This window comes from Prionailurus bengalensis, chromosome E3, assembly GCF_016509475.1.
Source record: "Prionailurus bengalensis isolate Pbe53 chromosome E3, Fcat_Pben_1.1_paternal_pri, whole genome shotgun sequence".
NCBI lineage: Eukaryota > Metazoa > Chordata > Mammalia > Carnivora > Felidae > Prionailurus > Prionailurus bengalensis.
The window spans coordinates 11,118,802-11,137,750 of NC_057357.1; the positions used below are offsets into that span (position 1 = coordinate 11,118,802).

The following is an 18,949-nucleotide window of genomic DNA, read 5'->3' on the forward strand; positions in this document are numbered from 1 at the left end:
ACTTCCCAGAAGCCGGGGCTGCCCATCTTGACTCAGAGGTCTTAGCAGGAGGCAGAAGCGGCGAGGTCAGGAGGTGTGCATTTGGGTCGAGGAGGAAGATGCTGGAATTGTTGCCTGGCGTCCACACTCGACTCAGGATTCTAAGGAATGGCCTGGTTTTCTTGTTGAAGGAGGCTGCTTGGTAGAGAAGTTAGTTGAGAGCAAGAGCCTGTTAACAGTAACCCGGAAAGCAGTTCCTGCTTGAGACTCACTAGAAACAGCATTCCTTTGCTGTGCAGTGAGACTGCTCTGTGGCCCCGAGGGATTCTTAAACCTGTTCGTTTACTTAGAGAGAGAGAGAGAGAGAAACTGCCTATTGTGGGGCTCGAACTTACAACCTTGGGATCAAGAGTCACACATTCTACCCGCTGAGCCAGCCACGTGCCTCTGTTTCTTTTCATGAGTAGTACCTTAAATACTCTGTTGTTTCCCTCCACCCTCTTCTCAGATTCCACATGGCTCCTGAGGTCATGTGGGGCCACTAGCCTGTGCAAGGATTGTTTTTTGAATGTTAACCGCAGTGGGACCTGCCAGGTGTCGTGTGTGTGTGTGTGTGTGTGTGTGTGTGTGTGTGCGCGCGCGCGCGCGCCCACGGCACCTCGGTCTGGTGGAGAATGGGGTGGGTCTTGCCCAGTGGACTTCTTGCCAGTTTTCTTTCCGGGAAGTCGGGAGGGGAAGCCGACAGGGTGTCCCATCCTGGGATCTCTAAAGGATCCTCCATACAGGATAGCAGTCCAACGTGCGTCGCAGGTGGCCGTCACCTGGTGTGCCCCACGCTCCCCAGACCCAGTTCGCCAGACGAACAGCCATGAAACCGCAGAGCTGCAGGGAGACCTAACGGATGGCCAGTTGCTTGGGCTGGACCCCCTCGTGCGTCCTTGGGAGCATCCGGCCGGGGCCTCCCCGCATCTGCCTTTCAAGTTTTGATGAAGAGCTTTGGTCTGTCCTTTGCGCTTTCTTGGCCAGTCTTGAACAACGGCGAGACGTTTGATACTCACAGGAAGTCAACAGGCTTATAACATCCCTCTGAGAGGCTTCCTTTTGCAGTTTGTTGTCATGAACATGAACCAAAACGATGAAGACTGTACTTAATTATAACCTACTATTAATCTCTTCCCCCATCTGTAACCACCCTCTAAGCGTAAAATACCAAATATACAAATAAAAGCAAAAACTGTTTCACGATGGCGGGCTCTTTGGTATGCAGTTTGGGGACCAGAGAGAATTGTTTCCTGTACCTGTTCTTTTGTTCACTGTTGGAGACAAGGTAAACGTTAATAAAATTATTCATTATTACTGGCCTCAAAGCTTCTCTTTTTGAACGGGATTGGGAGGGAGGGAAGTCAGAGCAGCTTTTCAGGTAGCCTAGAGATTCTGTAAATAGCACCAAGGTGCCTTGGAATCTGTAGGGTCTTTCTCATACATTATATTCTTGAAACTAAGAGTGTGCTCAATAGATATTTTTTTATTTTAATGTTTATTTTTGAGAGACACAGAGTGTGAGTGGGGGAGGGTCAGAGAGAGAGGGAGACACAGAATCGGAAGCAGGCTCCAGGCTCTGAGCTGTCAACCCAGCGCGGGGCTTGAACTCAAGCATCATGACCTGAGCTGAAGGCGGCCACTTAACCAACTGAACCGCCCCGGCGCCCCTAGATATTTTTTCAGGGTATTCTATCAAAATATAAACAAAATGAAAAGACACGTTAAAGACTAAAACAAAAGATGAGGGGTGTGTAAAGAATTCCTGCAGGGGCGCCTGGGTGGCTCAGTTGAAGCATCAGACGCTCGGTTTCAGATCAGGTCATGATCTCACGGTTTGTAGGTTGAAGCCCTGTGTCAGACTCTAATGCCGGTATGGGGCCTGCTTGGGATTCTCTCTGCCCCTCTCCAGCATGCTTCCTCTCTTTCTCCGTCAGTAAATAAAAAAATTTTAAATATGTATATATATATACATGTAAAGAATTCCGGCAAATTGTCCAGAGAAAAACCCCACAGAGAAGGAAGGTGTTAACAGGTATTTCGTGAAACAGGAAGTAAGGCCAAAAAACGATGCTCAGCCTCACTAGCAATCCTGGCATTCCTTGTAAACCAAGGCGCGGTAAACCGCGAAGAAAGAAAGTACCGTCGTGCACCCCATTCAAGTGGCGCACGTCATGAACTGACAAGCCAGTTGCCTGGAGGGTTTGTGGTCTCTCGTGTTACAGATGAGCATGTAAGCGGGTGGTCACTTTGGGAATGAACTTGAATATCGAATTAACCTTCCCCTCCCAGGTATGTACCCCAGACAGATCACACGGCAGCAGAAGCTGCATTCGGATAATGGAATGAACCGGAGGCGCGTGTTGATGGATCACAACGATGTGAGAGACGGGACCTAGGCCCGGGTGTGGACAGACTGCAATGGCCCTTTCATTAGATTCAAAGCCCCTCAGAAATACTTGTAGATGGCAAAACAAGCAGTCGCTTAGGTTGGGGGAGGTTGAAGAATGAGAATAGGTGCCTTTGGGGAGTGAGTTCACAGCCAAGAGTAGGTGTCAGAAGGCTGGGGAGGAGGAGTGGAAGGGAGGCTCTTTTGCACCTTAGGCTTGGGGGTGGCAGACCCCCTGGCTCCAGGGGTTTCTAGAACGTGCACACTTCTCAAGGTGCTTTTTCTGTGGATAATCCACAGCTTCCCATCAGCCTTTAGTACCTCTGTGACCCCAGGGGCGCTTGGGTGGCTCAGTTGGTCATGATCTTGCAGTTAGAGAGTTTGAGCACCGCATCAGGCTCTGCACTGGTGGTTCGAAGTCTGCTTGGGATTCTCTCTCTCTCTCTCTCTCTCTCTCTCTCTCCCTCCCTCCCTCCCCCCTCCCTCCTTCCCTTCCTCCCTCCCTCCCTCCTCCCTCCCTCTCCCCTTTCCCTGCTTGTGCTCTCCCCCTCTTACAAAATAAACTTTAAAAAAGAAAAAAAAATGGGCTCAGAGAGGGTCTGAGCTAGGTCCCACCGCAGATTGACCTTAACACCTTACCAGTGGTTGGAGGTCACTTCTGCCATTGCTGAGGCCTGAGACAGAAGCCAGGCATGTAGGACGATAGCTCCTTCCCACTGGATGTGTGAGGTTCTGTCCATCTCTGCCAGCTGGAGACCCCTGGGTAGGGGCACAGTCCCGGGATCGATGGACACCAACACCAGCTTGTCCCAGTTGTCTGAGTGGGGCTCGGGCAGGTGGTCCCAGCATGGAGGGCCGCTGGCACACAGCCACCAGCCTCCCTGCACTTGTGGGTGGTGAGAAGACAACAGGCTGGAGATTTGGGATCTGGGCTCAAATCCAGCATAGCTTCCATGGGCTTCCAGCCTTCTCTGCCTGTGTAAGGAAAGTGACATCAAAGGGGCCAGTTACCGTGGGAACCAAATGAAGCATGGCCCAGCGGGGAATAGAGTATGGCAGCGCCCGCACAGGCACGGGCCTGGGAGTCAGACGGACTTGGCTTTAGTCCCGGTGCCACCGTGCACTGGATGGGGGACAAGCTCCTGGCGTGAGGCCCCAGGGATCTCCCACATCAAGGCTTGGCCGCTGCACTACCTATCTTCTCCACAGGGTGGCAGCCGCGGGCAGCCCTGGCCCCGGCCTGGACGGGACGGGCTGAAAGAGAAACCAAGTCTCTGGCCAAAAGGAGCCCACGGGACCGGAGGGCCTGGGCTCTGAAATTCCAGACTAATGGAGGCTTGGGACCCTGGTGGGTTTCCCTGGGGTCTCCTGCGAGTGGGGTGCCACTACCAGTTCCATGGCCTTAGGCAAGTCAACGCCCAGTAACAGAAGGCACCCAAGCAACCTGTGCATTTGTGGGTCCCCCAGGAGCCAGTGTGGAGTCCCTGAAGTGGACGGGGTATAGGCATGGGGGCAGCAGCCGCGGGAGGGGTCTCTGGGTCTCCGGGATCAGGGCGGGGGTGGGGGGCCGTGAGCCGTGGCTCCTGGATCATCTCCGCCCTTGTGTCCTCCGGCTCACCTCCCTGTCCTGCTGCTTCTGACGCCTATGGCGGGCGGGCTGCAGCGCTGTTCTGTCTGCCCCAGCGCACACCTGCCGTGCGTCCCTCTGTCCCACGTTCCACGGGAGCGTGCACGGTGTGTGCGCGTGAGAGCGTGTCTCATTCCCTGGGACTCTCGTTCCCTGGGTGCCTCTCTCTCGTTCTCCCTCCCTCTGTGCATCTCTGAGAGTCTGCGGGTCTCTGTGTCGGTCAATCTCAAGCTCAGGCTCTGCCTGTCTCTGGAGGAGAAAGGACACTCTGTACATGTGTATGCATGTGTGTGTCTGTTTCTCATCTTTTCCCTGCCTGTGTGCCTTTTTCTGTGTGCTGCTCCCTCTCGAAGTGTGTGTGTGGGTCTTTCCATCTCTTCCTACTTTCTGGTTGCCTGTGTGTGTGTGCGTGTGTGTGTGTGCACCCCACTTCCTTCTTTCTCCCAGTCCCTCTGTGTATGTCTCTTCCTCTCTGTGTGACTTGGGTTTACATGTGTGTATTTAGTGCGTGCGTGTGTGTGTGTGTGCGTGTGTGTGTGTGTGCTCTCCGCACCTGCTTGCGTCCGTCTCTCTCTCTCCCCTCGTCCCTCGGTGTCTCTCCCTGTCTCTGCGAGTGTCTCTGTGTCTCCGTCTGTTAACAGCAGAGCCTGTCCGGCAGAGCAGCGGATGTGTGAGGGATGATTCAGGGGCTGACAGGAAGCCCGCTGCCTTGCCTGCTGCCCGCCAGAGTCTGTGGCGTTGGCGTCAGCTCGGGCAGGTGTGTGGGCTCAGGATGAAGTGGCCGCAGTGAGGAGCCCCCAGCTGTCAGGTAAGTCTTGCCCAGGAGTGCCTGGAGCCTGGCCCAGGGCCAGGGGTCCGGAGGCTGGCTCCCACTGAACTCCCCACGGGGGCAGGAGTGGCCCCACTGGCCCAGCGGGAGTGCTGGGGGGGTCCTGCCGGGTGGGGTGGGGAGATGCCCAGTCGCTGGGCCCTGGTCCTGCCCTGGCGCCCCTGGCTGGGAAGTGCTCCCTCTGGGACCCTGCGGCACCCTGCGGCACCCAGGGGCAGCCTGTTTCTTGGCCGCCTTCCCACCCTTGCTTTCCCCAGCCCAGCCTACGAGGGCCTGGGAAGCCCCTGCGGGTCCTGTCGCTTCTAGAGACCCGTGAGGGGCCAGGCCCACGAGCCCTGGTTTCTTCGTCCGTAAAGTGGGACTGTAACATCCCTGCCACCGGGCTATGGGAGGACGGGTGGGACTCCACAGGCAAGCGTGCCCAGGGCCTGTCTCAGGCCAGATGGAAGCAGCCCTCCCACCGCCCCCACCCAGCCCCCAGCCTGGTGCTCCAGCTCTCTGCTCTCTGCGAGGCCGTAGGCCCTGGGGACCTGCTTGTGCCCGGCTCTGTCACCATCCCCCCCCCCCCCACACCGGCCTTGACCTTGGCCGTCACCATTCCCCACCTCTGCCCCGGAACAAGGGCTGCCCAGGCCCCCACACTGGCCTCCTAAGCATTACGAGCCTCCGTTAGAGGTCCCTGGGTCGGCCTTATCTGAAGGCCAAGATTTAATGGGAAAGGGAACAGGCACCAGAGCAGAGCCCAGCGGATAAAGCCTTCCCAGGGCCCAGATCCGAATCTCTCGCTCCACTCCTGCCCCCTAGTCTGCCCTGCCGCCCTGGTAGGCCTCAGTTTCCCCATCTACGGCTGGAGGTAGGGCTGGGAGATGGGGCGGGAGGCTGGGACCCAGGCTTGGCCTGCCCGGCCCTGAGGGCTTTCCCACCGAGGGCTGTTGCAAACCTTGTTCATCTGAAAACTGCGCACTTCCCTTTGTGCTATTTTGGCCCGCGGCACCTCGGCCTGTGGCCACAGGCCGCCTCGCCTCCCCACCCCACCCAGCCCTGCCTGCCCCTTGGGGCCCTCCTGGGGCCCCTGGGCCTGCCTCTCCTGGGGGCTCAGCCTCCTCCCCCAACCCTCATCCTGCGCCCACCAGCTCGTGGGGCCTGGGTGGGAAAGCCCGGCCGGAGGGCAGATCTGCTCAGTCTGGGGGCCTCTCTTTGAAAAAATATTTCATGCTTCTTAAAAATAGAATTGTAAGAAAGGGGTACAGGAGCGTGGCCTTTGGAGCCAGCCCTGCCTGAGCTGGGGTCCTGGTTCTGCTGACGGGCTCGCTGGGGGAACTCGGACAGAGTGCCTGCCTCTCTGGGCCTCCCTCTCCTCCTTTGGATGAAGGGAGCCGGCATCTCCCAAGTGACACTTGGCGCGTCTGTGACAACTGAGGGGCCGGGCCGGATCCCAGCCCGCCCCGGGGTCCCGGCACGATGGCCCCTATGGGGCGGTGGAGCGGGGCTCAGGCCGGTGTGTCTGGGGGACCAGGCGGGACGGTTCTGGTAGGGTTACCCCGCACTATTCACTGCAACGCCCCCCGCCCCCAAAAGGCTGTGGCTGCCCCTTCCCGTTCCATGGGGACCTTGATGGTGGCGAGTCGTGGTTGTCATCCAGCTGTGTCCCCCAAACTCCCACACTAGCACCTCCGAGCTGCCAAAGGCCAGTGAGGCTGGGATTCCACAGCAGAGGCAGACACACGCTGTGTTCTCGGGCTCCCCCACCTTCCCTCAGCCAGTGCCAGGGGGACGGGGGTGGGCCAGGATGCCCCCCCACCCCGGCCCCGACCGTGCTGCTTGTCCCCGGACAGCCGGGTCCAGGAAGCAGGAGGGCACCCCGGTGGCCAGGATGCCCTGCGGTCGAGGGTCCCCCTTCCCCGGGACGGCCACAGGGGTCAGCAGGCCAGGTCCTGGGCCTCCGCCGCCAGGCCGCAAGAGCACGAGTGAGTTCTCTAAACCAGCCGGCCAGAAATAAGGCCCTTCGCACGCTTCTCTTCCGGAAGCCCGGCCGGTGAGCCAGACTGTTTATCATCTGCCGAAAGTGCTTTGAGGAAGGCACTGCGTCGATCCCCGTTTTGTAGATGAGAAAACCGAGGCCAGGAGACAAACAGGCACAAGCTGGGGTCCTCCCTCCACGACCAGGTGCTCCCAACCCCACACAGCCTGAAGTGCCCAGGGGCGGGCGGCCCAAGGTGGGGCGGGGGGGGGGGGTGCGGGGAGGAGGTTGTGCAGGCCGGGAGGGCAGCGCCCCGGCTCTGACAGGGCGGGGATCAACACGGGCAACGTCGCGGGGCGGCGGGGGCCGCCCCGTCCTGAGGTTTGGCGACGCTCGTGCTGCCACTGACTCACTCGGTGTTTGGGGAAGGAGGAGGGGTGGCTTCTCCGTGACGGCCCCGACGGAGGCCCCGTGTGGCGTGGAGGTTCCTGGTCATTTTTGCCACAAGGGTGGAGGCAGCCCGGAGAGGCGAAAGGGACCGCCGGCCGCCGCGGTGTAGGCCTCGGGGAGCCCAGGGCAGGAGCCGGGCGGTACGAGGCTCCGCTTCTCCCCCGGCCTCGCCTTCCCCGGCTGTAAAGTGGGGAGAAGCCCTCCCCCCGGGTGGCGGAGGCAGGGGGGAAACAGGTGTGCACAGGATGCATAGGGAGCCGGTGTGGGCTCCGCGTGCCCGCCCTGGGGCAGGGCCCCCTCGGAGACGCCCTGTCGCCCCCTCAGCCGCGTCCCCCGGCCACTGCCAGGAGACCGTCTCCACACTCGAGATGATTCTTCCCGGAAACCCCCTCAGCAGGGCACTCCCCGGGCCCCGGTGCGTGGCCGCCCGTGGCTTCGCCAAGGACTGGCAGTCCCAGCGTGGCTCCGCGGCTGGGACCAGCCACTGACCAAGCGGTGGCCCGAGGCCAGGCAGGATTCAGAGTCTCCTCACCCTGCAGAGTCCGCCTTCCAGCCCGCGACGCTCCCGGCACCTCCCGCCGCCAGCTGCAGCGGGAGCCCGCCGGGCCTCTCTGCCCCGTGCACCCTTCTTCCCCTTATGCCCTCAGGACCCCCCTGGTGCTTAAGGAAAGGAGATCCCACTCCTGATAGGGGCCGAGAAACGCCCTAGGCTGGGTGGCGGCTGCCGGGACTCCGGTGCCGAAGGGGCCGTGGACCGAGCTCAGGAAGCAAAGCTGGGTTTACAGGAGGCGACAGGGTAGAGCCAGACTTAGGGCCCCGAGGCTGGAGTTTGAGTCCTGACTTTTTACTTTGCAGCTGGGATCTCCAGCCTCAGTTTCTCCTTTCTTCCTTCTCTTCCTTCCTTCCTTCCTCCCTCCCTCCCTTCCTCCCTCCCTCCCTCCCTCCCTCCCTTCCTCCCTTCCTTCCTCTTCCTTCCTTCCTCTTTCTTTTCTTTCTCTCTCTCTCTCTCTTTTTCTTTCTTTATGTTTATGCATTCTGAGAGAGAGAGAGACAGAGCATGAGTGGGGAAGAGGCAGAGAGAGAGGGAGACACACAGAATTCGAAGCAGACTCCAATCTCCCAGCTGTCAGCACAGGGCCCGACGTCTGGCTCGAACTCGCCAGCCGTGAGATCATGACCTGAGCCAAAGTCAGACGCTCAACCGACTGAGTCACCCAGGCGCCCCTCCGGCCTCAGTTTTTATATTTGTGAAATGTTGGGAGGGCAGTTGTGTGGATTAAGCAAAGGCATATATAGGGCACATGCACATGGTGCTGTCTGGTCCCCAGAACCTTCCAGCACTTAACCAAGTGTCGGTGATGGCCCTGGGGCCAGGACTGCGGGTTTGGGGTCAGATGAGGGAGCAAGGTGGTTCCAGGGCTGATTCCAGCCTGACCCGTTGCTAGGGCAGGGTGGGGGAGCCGGTGCTCCCAGGGCCTGGGCTCAGCCGTGGGGCTGTCGGGACAGGGGGTCTGGAAATCCGAGGGTGTGGGGCTGGGCAGGACCCTGGAGGGGCGGTCACGGGATGATCCACGTTGCAGCCCTGCAGGACGAGTGGCTAGGAGCGGACATGAACGTGGACGCCGAGCTGCTGTGGCCGGGGGCGGCCCTGCTGCTGCTTCTGGGGACGGTGGCCAGCCTGTGCGTGCGCTGCTCCCGCCCAGGTAACAGCACAGAGGGGGACAAAGGTGTACCCAGACCTGGCCGCGCTGGGTGGACCGAAAGACAGGCTTCGACGAGGCAGGGATGAAACCCTAAACCAGCCCTGAAGACCATGAGTCTGGGTCACTGTGGGGCTTTGGTTGTGCTGGGTCAAGGGGTCTGGGGCAGGGGAATGCTCTGGAAAAAGGGTGGAGATGTTCTGTGCTGCCTGCAGCGTGGACCTTCATGCTCTGCTCTCCCAGAGAGCAGACACCGTATCAGTGACAGGTGGCCCGCGGCGATTGGCTGGCCGTGTCGCATGTCCCATCTGGGGCCTGCCCAGGGCACAGGGGAGACAAGATGGGGAGATCTCAGAGCTCAGTGCCCACCCCGGCATTGGGACGCTTGATGATCTGGTCTTGTTCTTGCAGTGGTGAAGAAGTCTGAGAAGATCTATGAGCAGAGGAGCCTGTGAGTGCTTAGGTGTCCCCAGCCCAGTGACTTGGGGTGCCCTGGCTGTGGGCCTCCACAGGGGCAGCCCCTTGGGTGTCCCCGCCCCCCTTCCCTCACCCCTTCCCGCCTCCTTCCTCCAATGGGTCCTGAGCAGTCCAGCCTTGGGAGGAGGGACAGCCTGCCTGCCCAGAGGTCCTCCCCTTGCCCCCAGCCCAGGGGAAGCCGCTGTGCTGGTGCTGGGGGCGGACACAAGAGTCCTGCCCTCCTAGGCCACGTGGGGAACCGAGACCGGGCGCAGAGCAAAGCGGGGTACAGGTCTCCCCTGGAAGAAAGGCTCACAGAGCTCAGAGCTCCAGGAGGATGTGGGCGTGTCCTGGGGGAATCAGGAGGCCTGCGGGGCGGGGGGGGGGGAGGATCTGAAGAAAGAAAGAAGGCGAAAGGGAACATTCCAGAGAGAGAACAGCGCGGGCCGTTGCCCACCGAGGACCGGGGTGGACACAGTCTTCTGGGGCTGAGGTGGCAGGTACAGGCCTCTCTTGAGAGACGTGAGCTGGGCGAGGGGGCGGAGGCTGTGGCCTTTGTCCTGAGGGCCGGGGGAGCCACAGAGGAGCCGGAAGCAGGGAGCTAGGGGGAGAGGTGAAACGGGGTCATTGGCCCCAGGCCGGATGGCACTTTGGGGACAGGCGAGCGCTGGGAGGGTCAGAGGTGCCGGTCGCTGCAGACCGGGGTGTGGCCCAAGGACAGCCCAGGTCAGGAGGGCAGGGGCCACTGGTGTCCTTACACTGAGCAGGAAAGTGACAGACGGCGGGCCTGGGCTGAGACCCGGGAGAGACCCCCTGCGCTGAGACCCGCGTGCACACCTGTGCACGGGCCGGCGTGCCCACTCACACCCACACGCCCCCCGCATTCTTGCTCATGCGTGTGTTTCTCACACATGCAGCACCGTGTGCCCGCCCGGGGAAGGAACTCACCTACGACTGCGCACACACGCTTTCTCATTTCCTTTTGCAACTGAAAAACCACAATGAAGTTTGAAAATAGAGTGTCCCCATCCACACCCAGCCCTGGACCCAGGACTAGACTTTTCCCCCCTTTTTTGACCACTTGTTCCCCTGCATCTCCAGCCCACAGGCTCCACAGGGGTGAGGGTGGGGTGGGGGACCTGGGCCCCGCTGGTGCCTCCCACACCCCTGCCCCAAGGCAGGCCTCCTCCGTATCTCCTGTCTCCCTTCCTCTCTCAGTGCCTGCCCACTCGGGGCCCCTGACTGAGTTAGAGCCAGAAGTGAAACTTTGTCATGGTGGGAAGTGGAAACTGGGCCTGGACAGGAGGAGAACCCACTTCACTTGGGTTCCATCCTGCCAGCCTACGTGAAGTGACCGCTGTGTGTTCCAGGCCCAGCTCCCGTGGGAAGCCACGCCTGACTCTCTCCTGTGGAGTTACAACAGCCCTCCTAAATCAGGTCACCCTGACCCCTCAGCCTTCCAGGAGCTCCTGGAAGCCTGGGCCAGATACCCATTCCGGTCCAGAGGAGGAGCCCCAAAGGCTTTAATGTTTAGCCAACCTGCCCTCCCACCCTTAGTGGTGGCTTCTGCTCTCCAGGGAGCTTCATGGTCCAAAATGGCAGCCAGAGCTCCAGCCCTCATCTCTGTGTTCCAGGCAGTAGTAAGAATGAAGCACCAGGATAAAAAGGGTGCACCCCTGTTGGCAGTGCCTCATTTATTTATTTATTTAAATTTTTTTTTTTCAACGTTTATTTATTTTTGGGACAGAGAGAGACAGAGCATGAACGGGGGAGGGGCAGAGAGAGAGGGAGACACAGAATCAGAAACAGGCTCCAGGCTCTGAGCCATCAGCCCAGAGCCCGACGCGGGGCTCGAACTCACGGACCGCGAGATCGTGACCTGGCTGAAGTCGGACGCTTAACCGACTGCGCCACCCAGGCGCCCCTGCAGTGCCTCCTTTAAAGGCGTTTTCCTGGAGGTCCCAACAACCTTGGCTTGTGTCTCATTGACTAGGGCTTAATCACAGGGCCATGCTTAGGCACGAGAGAGACTGGGAAATACAGTCTTTTAGATGGGCCTCCATAAAAATCAGAGACCCGTTTCAAAAAAAGAAGACACGGGGGTGATGGCTGGACACCTCGCTGTGTCTGGCTTTGAAGTTACCTCACCAGGTATTTGGGAGCAAATGGTGGGTTGGAACATCTCAAAAGGGACTGAAGTTACCGCCGGTTGAGATCTCTGAAGAGCCACCTGACCCTCACCGGAGAATCTCGGGGCCGCCTCCCCAGCCCCCGCCCACAGACCCTCCTGACCATCTCCGGGGTTCCTGGGGAGGCCGTGGAGACAGCTGGCTCCAGCCTGGGGCCGTGCGAGAAGGGTGGACACCCGGCGGGCAGGGTTGGGGAGCAGTCCGGAGAATGGGGCATCAGGGAGCCCTGGATCACTCTCACCCTGGTCTGTCCCTGCCCTCTCCGTTCCTCGCCCCTGTCTGTCCATCTCTCCTGTCTCTCTGTCCCTTGGGCTGTGGGAGGCCATGCGCTGGCTCAGCACAGCTCCGTGTGTTTCCAGGGAAGAGAATGCACAGAACTTTGCGGTGGCCCGGACCTATTCCTGTGAGTCCCCAAACTGAAGGGTCCAGGGACTGGGCTCAGGGTTGGGGGTGTCCATATCTGTCCCCATCGTTCTGAGGTGGTGGCCAGGCCTGATCTGGTGGAGTGAGGGGCCTGTAAGTGGCAGGCTGGTCTGGGGTTCCAGCCAACACCCCCTTGTCCTTCGCAGTGGTCAGGCAGGCCTGGCCAGGGCCCCTGCTGGACACAGCCTCTGACGTGGCACCAACAAGGTAGGCATAAGCCCCTGACCCCAGGCCCAGAGGGGTCACAAACCCATAGGAGGTGATGGGAAGGAGGGTCCTGCGGTCCCCACCTGGCTGAGCTCCGGCCAAGACCTCGCTCCCTCCCTGAACCTCGGAGCCCCAGAGCCGGATTCTGAGGGCTCCACGAGGGGGCCAGGGGTCTGTGGTTCACAAACCCCAAGGCCTCCTCCCCACCCTGCCCTCCTCAGCCCCTCCCTTCCCCCTTTCCTGCAGGAAGGACAAGCTTCTGCGGTTCTCCCCCAGCGTCGAGGGTGAGTGGCCCTTAGACACAGGGTGGGGGCAGGGGTGAGGGGGGACTGAGACATGGGGGGGAGGAGGGACTGAGACACAGGGGTGGGGGCAAGGGTGAAGGGAGGACTGAGACACGTGGGCAGTGGGGGGGGGGTCCCCTGAGGTGCTGGGCCAGGAGGCCTGGGGGGAGGGGACAGAGAGCAGGTGCAAAGCTACGAAGGTAGGAAACACCTGGGTCTGGAAGGCCCTTCCTTGGGGGTGGGAGTGGGGCCGAGACGGGAGGAAGCCACGAGCCTGCCTTTCTTCCAGATTCTGCGTCCTCTAGGTACCTGGAGAACTTCAGCAAAGGTGGGTGGCATCCGGGGAAGTGGGGGCTGCAGTGGGGCCCACAGCCCGGGGCTCAGGCCTAATTCTCGCCTCCTCCTGCAGGAAGCAGACGAGGATCTGATGGAGCCTTCATGTGAGTGGTCTTCTGCGGGCCCTGGCCCCTCATCCCCGCCCCCACCCACCCCTGCTTTGAGCTTCCCCCTTTAGGAAGACTTCCTGCCCCGGAACCCACTGGCCCAGGCAGGCTCTGCCCCTCAGGTGGTTATGGCTTTGTGGGGACAGGGACATGGCCCTGCTCTAGGGAGGGTTTGTCTGGGGGGACTCATCCCACATCGTCTAGAGACAAGTTCCAAAAACCCCAGGGAGGAAGGGCCCTCAGGGATGTCTCCATCTCACAGATGGGCACACTGCTCCCCAGGGAAGAGGGGGACGAGTCGGGATGGCTGGAGCCAGGCTGGGTGGCTCAGGGACGGAGGGACCAGGGGAGAGCCTGCCCCAGCCCCCACGCACCCCCGGGGGAACAATATATTGGAACAGGCCTGGCCTCACTGTCCCCCGTGATGCTCCCACCCCAATCACCCGCCTACCCAGCAACCGGCCTGTGTCTGTGTTTTCTTGCCAGAGACCCCATTGCCACGCACTATTACAACTGGGGGCAGTTCCAGAAGCCCTTGGAAGGTGAGGTGGAGGAGGGGGAAAAAGGGGAGGTGGGAAACTTCAGAAGCCACGTTCCCCGGGCCAGAGGCGGTGGGAAGAACGTGGAGGAGGAGGCTGGGCCTAGGTCTGGACGGGTGGCGGAGTTGGGGAGCTCGGGGGCCAGAGCCCAGGAGCGCAGTAGGGAGGCAGAGAGGGGACAGGGTGGTGGGCCGCAGAGGTGAGGGAACCAGAGGGGGAGCTGGGGGCAGAGGTAGCGGGGAAGGCTGAGCCCCCGTGTCGTGCAGGCCCCCCCCCTCGGGACTGGGCAGGAACCGATGGGTACACGTGGGACCTCGGAGAAAGGCCCTGGGCAGGGCGGCCGGGCTGACTGACACTGAGCCCTGCGGGCTCTGAAGATGCCAGAATCTTAGGCCCTTAACACCTTTGGTTCACAGAAGAAGAAACTGAGGAGCGAGGGAGGGCAGTGCCTGCTGAGAGGTGCTCGGGTCTGGGGCTTGAGGCCAGTTCCTGCATCTTGGCTCCTTCCTGGGCCATGCTGGGGAGTGGGGCTGTGGTGGGTAGAGAGGAGGGTCTTCTCCCCGCCCCCTGCACCCACCTCAGCTATTCTGAATAAGGGAGGGGCCCCCAGAGATGAGGGGGGCCCCATCTTTGACACAGATGGATGCAGGCAGTGGGCCAGCAGTTAGAGCTCAGCTTGCCCCTGACGGGGGCCTTGAGGGGGTGCCAGGCTCTGATAGGCCTGGGGTCGCCCCGCCCCGCCCAGAGGTACTGCTTCAGGACCAGCCTAGGCCCGGAGCGGCCTCTCCGTGGCCTCCAGCCGCAATCCCTGCCCCTCACTTCCTGGTAGCAACGGGCCTCCCTCCCTCCCTCCCAACTAGCCAACTGCCTGATTGCAGCCTGAGCCCTACTCCCCTCTCCCCGGTGCATCTGGGGGGGGACCTCAGAAGACAATGAAGGAGCTCAGGGTGGTGGCTGCTGAAGCCAGGCCAGTGTCAATGAAGAAGCTTGTCCAGGAGAATGTTCGGGAGCCCCCCGGGGGGGGTGAGGGGGGGTCGGTGCAGAGGCTGAGGGTTTGGCAGGACGGGTCACCTACAGAGGAAAGGCAGGACGGAGGGAGGGAGGGAGGGAGGGAGGGAGGAAGAGCCCGGCCTGCCGGGCAGGGCCGACCGGCACCCACAGCCCCGTCTCCTCTCCCCGGCAGACGATGATGATGCCAATTCGTACGAGAACGTGCTCATCTGCAAGCGGAAGGACACTGAGTCAGGTGAGGCTGCCAGTCCCGGGAGCTGGCAGGGAGGCCAGCCTCCTCGACTGAGATCCGAGGCCCCCGCTGCTCAAAGGCACCCACCACTTGCCTCGAAACCCGAAGGTTCACCTCAGCTCTCGTGCCTTTGGATAAAGCACTGCTCGAGGCCTGGAGGGGCCCCGGGGGTCCGGCCCTAGTGAGATGCACCGACAGGACCCCTTCCTCCCCCGAGGGGCCGTCCAGCACGGGGCACAGGAGGAACCCAGGCGCCCCTGCCGGCCTGAGGCCTGGGCCAGCCCCTCTCTCGGTGTCTCCCTGCAGGGGACGAAGGATCTGAGGACTATCAGAACTCAGCTTCCATCCGGCAGTGGCGGGAGTCCAGGAGGGTGGTGGGTACGTGTCTGGAGGGCAGGGGCTCCGGAGCGGTCAGCTTCAGCAGGCTTGCGGGGGGTGGGGGCCTGGCCTGGAGGGTCCGGTGGGCGGGGGTGGGCGAGGGAGGGAGAGTCGGGGTCTGACCCGGGAGGGCCAGGCCGGGAGGGCTCCCCTGCAGCCAGTGCAGCTGACTGTGCAGCGATGCCTTTGGCCCGTTGGTGGCCGCAGACGCCTCGAACACCGTCGGCAGCCCCCCCCACAGGCCAATCTCCGGCGAACCGCAGGGATGAGACTGACACGCTATTCACTGTGGCATTTCCCGCAGGCTGTTTTGCAGCCTCTGGGGGTCTGGGCCCGAGCCTCTGGCTGGGGGGACGGGCGTGGGTGTGAACGTGCGAACCGTCTGCCCCCTGGTCCGCAGAGCAAGGCCTGAGGGAGGTGTCCCCGTCGCTGGCAGGAAGCCCGGACGAGGAGCCCGATTACGTGAACGAGAGCGTGGCAGCCACAGAAGCCTAGCGAGGGCCTGGAAGGTAGGTGCCCCTTCTCCCAGGGCGGTGGGCCTCACAGGCCTGAGAGGCCCCATCCCAAGGGGAAAAAAACAGGGCTGGGGGAGCCACGTGGGGGCCCCGGAGGGGGTTGAGGGGGGGCACCCCTGGTGCTGAAATGGGGGAGAGGCTCTGTCGGGTGTTGGGACCGCGCCCCTAGGTGCTGGGCCCCCTGAGCAGCCCGTGCCCACCCCGCCCCCGGCTCCCGTGGCAGGCCCGGCAAGGGGACAGCTCCACGGCAGGCACAAGGGCCTCAGGCTGTTGTGGGGGGGTCCGGCCGGGGGTGCTGGTGAGTTGTGGGGTGACGGGGTGGGCCCTGGGTGGGTCTCCGCAATCCTGAGCGAGTGACTTCACCTTCTGAGACTATTGCCTCGCTGGCAAAACGGTGCAACTGGGACACGGCATGTGAGGGACACAGGGACAGGGGTGGGACCTGGAGACAGAGGAGGGTGCCCATGACGGTCGTGGCTGGGCCGTGCGAAGCACCCGCTCGGTCAGCCAGCGTGGGGCTGAATGTTCACACGTGCCCTCTCGTGGTGCCCCGAAGGCACAGAGAGCTCAGCCACTGCCCCTCCCCCAACCATACCTCCCAGCACCTGCCGCGGGCAAGTCGGCCTTAAGCGCTGCAGACACAGTCATAAAATCCACTCATGGGTGCCCGGCTGGCTCAGTCGGTGGAGCGTGCAACTCTTGATCTCAGGGTGGTGAGTTCGAGCCCTACAGGGGGTGTAGAGATTACTTAAAATTTTTAAACTTTTTAAAAAATTTATTTATTCTTGGGGTGGGGGGGGGCATGAGCAGAGGAGAGGCAGAGAGAGTGGGAGAGAGAGAGAGAGAGAGAGAGAGTGAGTCCCAAACAGTCTCCACACTGTCCGTGCAGAGCCTGACATGGGGCTCGAACTCACAAAGCATGAGATCATGATCTGAGCTGAGATTAAGAGTTGGACACTTAACCGACTGAGCCACCCAGGTGCCCCTACTTAAAAATAAAACCTGAAGGGAAGAAAAAATCCACCCAAATCCCTGACCGTTCAGGACTTACACTCTGGTGGGAGAGATTTCACAGATGGCTGTAGGCTGAGAGAGGAAAGGAAGAGGCATGTTAGGGGGTGATAAGCCCTGCGGTCGTGGGACTGGGGCAGGCCAGGGCAGCTGTGGGGACTCCCTCCTCGCCCCGCTGGGGGAAAGATTTGCAGGGGGGCAGCGGTGCGCCCAGAGGGTCTGACGATGGGGAGGCGCGGCCAGCCACGCGGCCTGCACCTGGGTTTTCTGGGATGGGAGAGGGGGCGGCCTGGGAGACTGGAAAGAGGATCCCCGGATGCTGAGAAGAGAATGGAATTGAGGGCACAAGACAGGGAGTGGAGAACATTCCGGAAGTTCCACTGCAGAGTGGGGAGCGAGGGAGCAGAGAAGCAGAGATGTGGGGCGGGAGCCAGGACGCTGTGCAGGTTTCTGAGCTGAAAGAAACAATGCTGTGAGGTAGGTTAGGGTGGCAGAAACGACACAGTGGGTTCGGGCTTGGGGTTCAGCTGCGGCTGGATGGAACCTTTGTGTCCAGCATCCCGTCCGGCACAGGGGGCCGACTCCACGGCCGGTGCCCACAGTGGCCTGGAGGCTGGAGTGACACGATCCCTGGACTCGAATTAGCGGAAGGGCTGTGCCAGGCGAGGCGGAAGCAGGGCTGAGTTAGAGCAGACGCTCTGGGCAGGTGCCTTCTGGGTGGGAGGGGAGAGGACGCGCCTTGAAGGTGAGTGCGGGGCAGAGGGCGTCCCTGTGCGGGTTAACCCCAGCCGGGCGGCATCGATAAGCACAGTCAGGATTTCCAAGGGAAGGAAGGCAGCTTGATGGGTGGGCTCAGCCTGTAGGGCAGGAAGGGGGCTGAACGCTGACCATCTCCACCCATCCTGACCCTGACCCAGCCACCCTGGTGCCGAGGGAACAGAGTGCTATCGAGGCAACCCTTTTCCTTGTAACAAACCTTTTCATCTTCGTTCAAGGAGCCGAGGGGACCACCAAGCTCAGAGGACTATTTACCGCCTCCCCAAAGGTCACTTCTCTGACTTGCTCAACCGCTAGACCCCCCACGGTTACTCCTGGGAGACGCGCTGACACGTCTGAGGACCAGCCACCAGGCCGCGGGGGACCGGTGGGGAAAGGACAGTTACAGGTGGAATCACCCCCTACCCCCCCCGCCCGGCTCCCACGGGAGCCCAGAGCCCCTGCCGCGATCGGATGTCAAGATTCAGGGCAAGTTGCATCCCTGTCCCCACGTCTAGAACATCGTGCATCACTGGTACTCCTGTGCTTTTTGCTTTGGATTCAGGTTCCAAAGTGCTAACCAATGCCGGCTGCTGGGCTCTTCCTCGGGGTCCATAAGCTTGTACAGTTAATTTATATAGGTGGAGCCGTATTTAATAATCCACATCTCCGGGCAGAGATCCGATCTGTCTCGCCTCCTAGAAGCATTAAATGTAATTTCAGCAGAGTTAGGGGAGCCCCGACGCTCCTTTCTTTGGGCCTCGGTTCACTTGGAAGAAGTCAGGCTGCAGGGAACTTCACGCAGCCAGTGGGGACGTCTGCTGTGGACAGAGCGCGTCACGTTTCCGAAGGAGCGGAGCCGCGCGGCCGAGCTGATTGGGCAGAAACACAGCTGTCTCATGGGAAGGGCAGGGGCCCAAAGGGACCTTCTGAGTCAGAAAAGCCACAGCCAGAGAAACGAGATGCTTCCTTCAATTGAAACATCCCAATAGACCATTTTCATTTAAAAGTAGCAATTCTCATGTCTGCTTTCTCTACTTCATGCAAAAACCTTCTAAGGGAATGAAAGTCAAGCCTCTTGCTTCATGGAAAGGGGCCTTGCCCCGCCCCAGGCCAAGGTCAGGGGATGGAGAGAGAGGGTATGCTGGGGACAGGGACCTGGTCACAGGGTCAGTCCTCTTTCCGTAAGTTAGTGCCACAGGTTGGGAAACGAGAAGGAAAAATGACAACAATCGTTGGCCACTTGTTACTTCCCACCCAGGAGTCCTGATCTCACAGGCTCAGACGGAGTGGGGTGCGGCGGGGGCTCCGGGCTCCATGGTTACTGGGTGTGGGGAACCCTCTGGACCCTGGGCCTCCCCCAAAACCTCACAGGGACCATGGAAGCTCCAGATGAAAAATAAGATGGAGAAACTATGTTTTTCTAAAACCTCACCTTGTAGGTTTTGAGGACCTTAATTCTTTTTCTCCCCTAATTGGGGCCCTAACCCAAACAGCCAGTTACGTGGGAGCCTTCCCTGTGTCAGTTCAGT

At 60.8% G+C, this 18,949-nt stretch overlaps 1 protein-coding gene across 1 annotated transcript; it reads left to right on the forward strand.

Annotated features, from left to right (window-relative positions):
- Nucleotides 1-4,580: 4,580 nt before the first annotated feature.
- Nucleotides 4,581-18,429, forward strand: LAT2 (linker for activation of T cells family member 2). Its single transcript, XM_043561347.1, has 13 exons — nucleotides 4,581-4,842; nucleotides 8,854-8,976; nucleotides 9,385-9,424; nucleotides 11,978-12,021; nucleotides 12,188-12,248; nucleotides 12,495-12,532; nucleotides 12,822-12,860; nucleotides 12,942-12,972; nucleotides 13,462-13,517; nucleotides 14,698-14,760; nucleotides 15,064-15,135; nucleotides 15,536-15,644; nucleotides 17,657-18,429. The coding sequence occupies exons 2-12, from the start codon at nucleotides 8,883-8,885 to the stop codon at nucleotides 15,628-15,630; spliced, it is 633 nt and encodes a 210-aa protein (XP_043417282.1). The 5' UTR covers nucleotides 4,581-4,842; nucleotides 8,854-8,882; the 3' UTR covers nucleotides 15,631-15,644; nucleotides 17,657-18,429.
- Nucleotides 18,430-18,949: the final 520 nt, after the last annotated feature.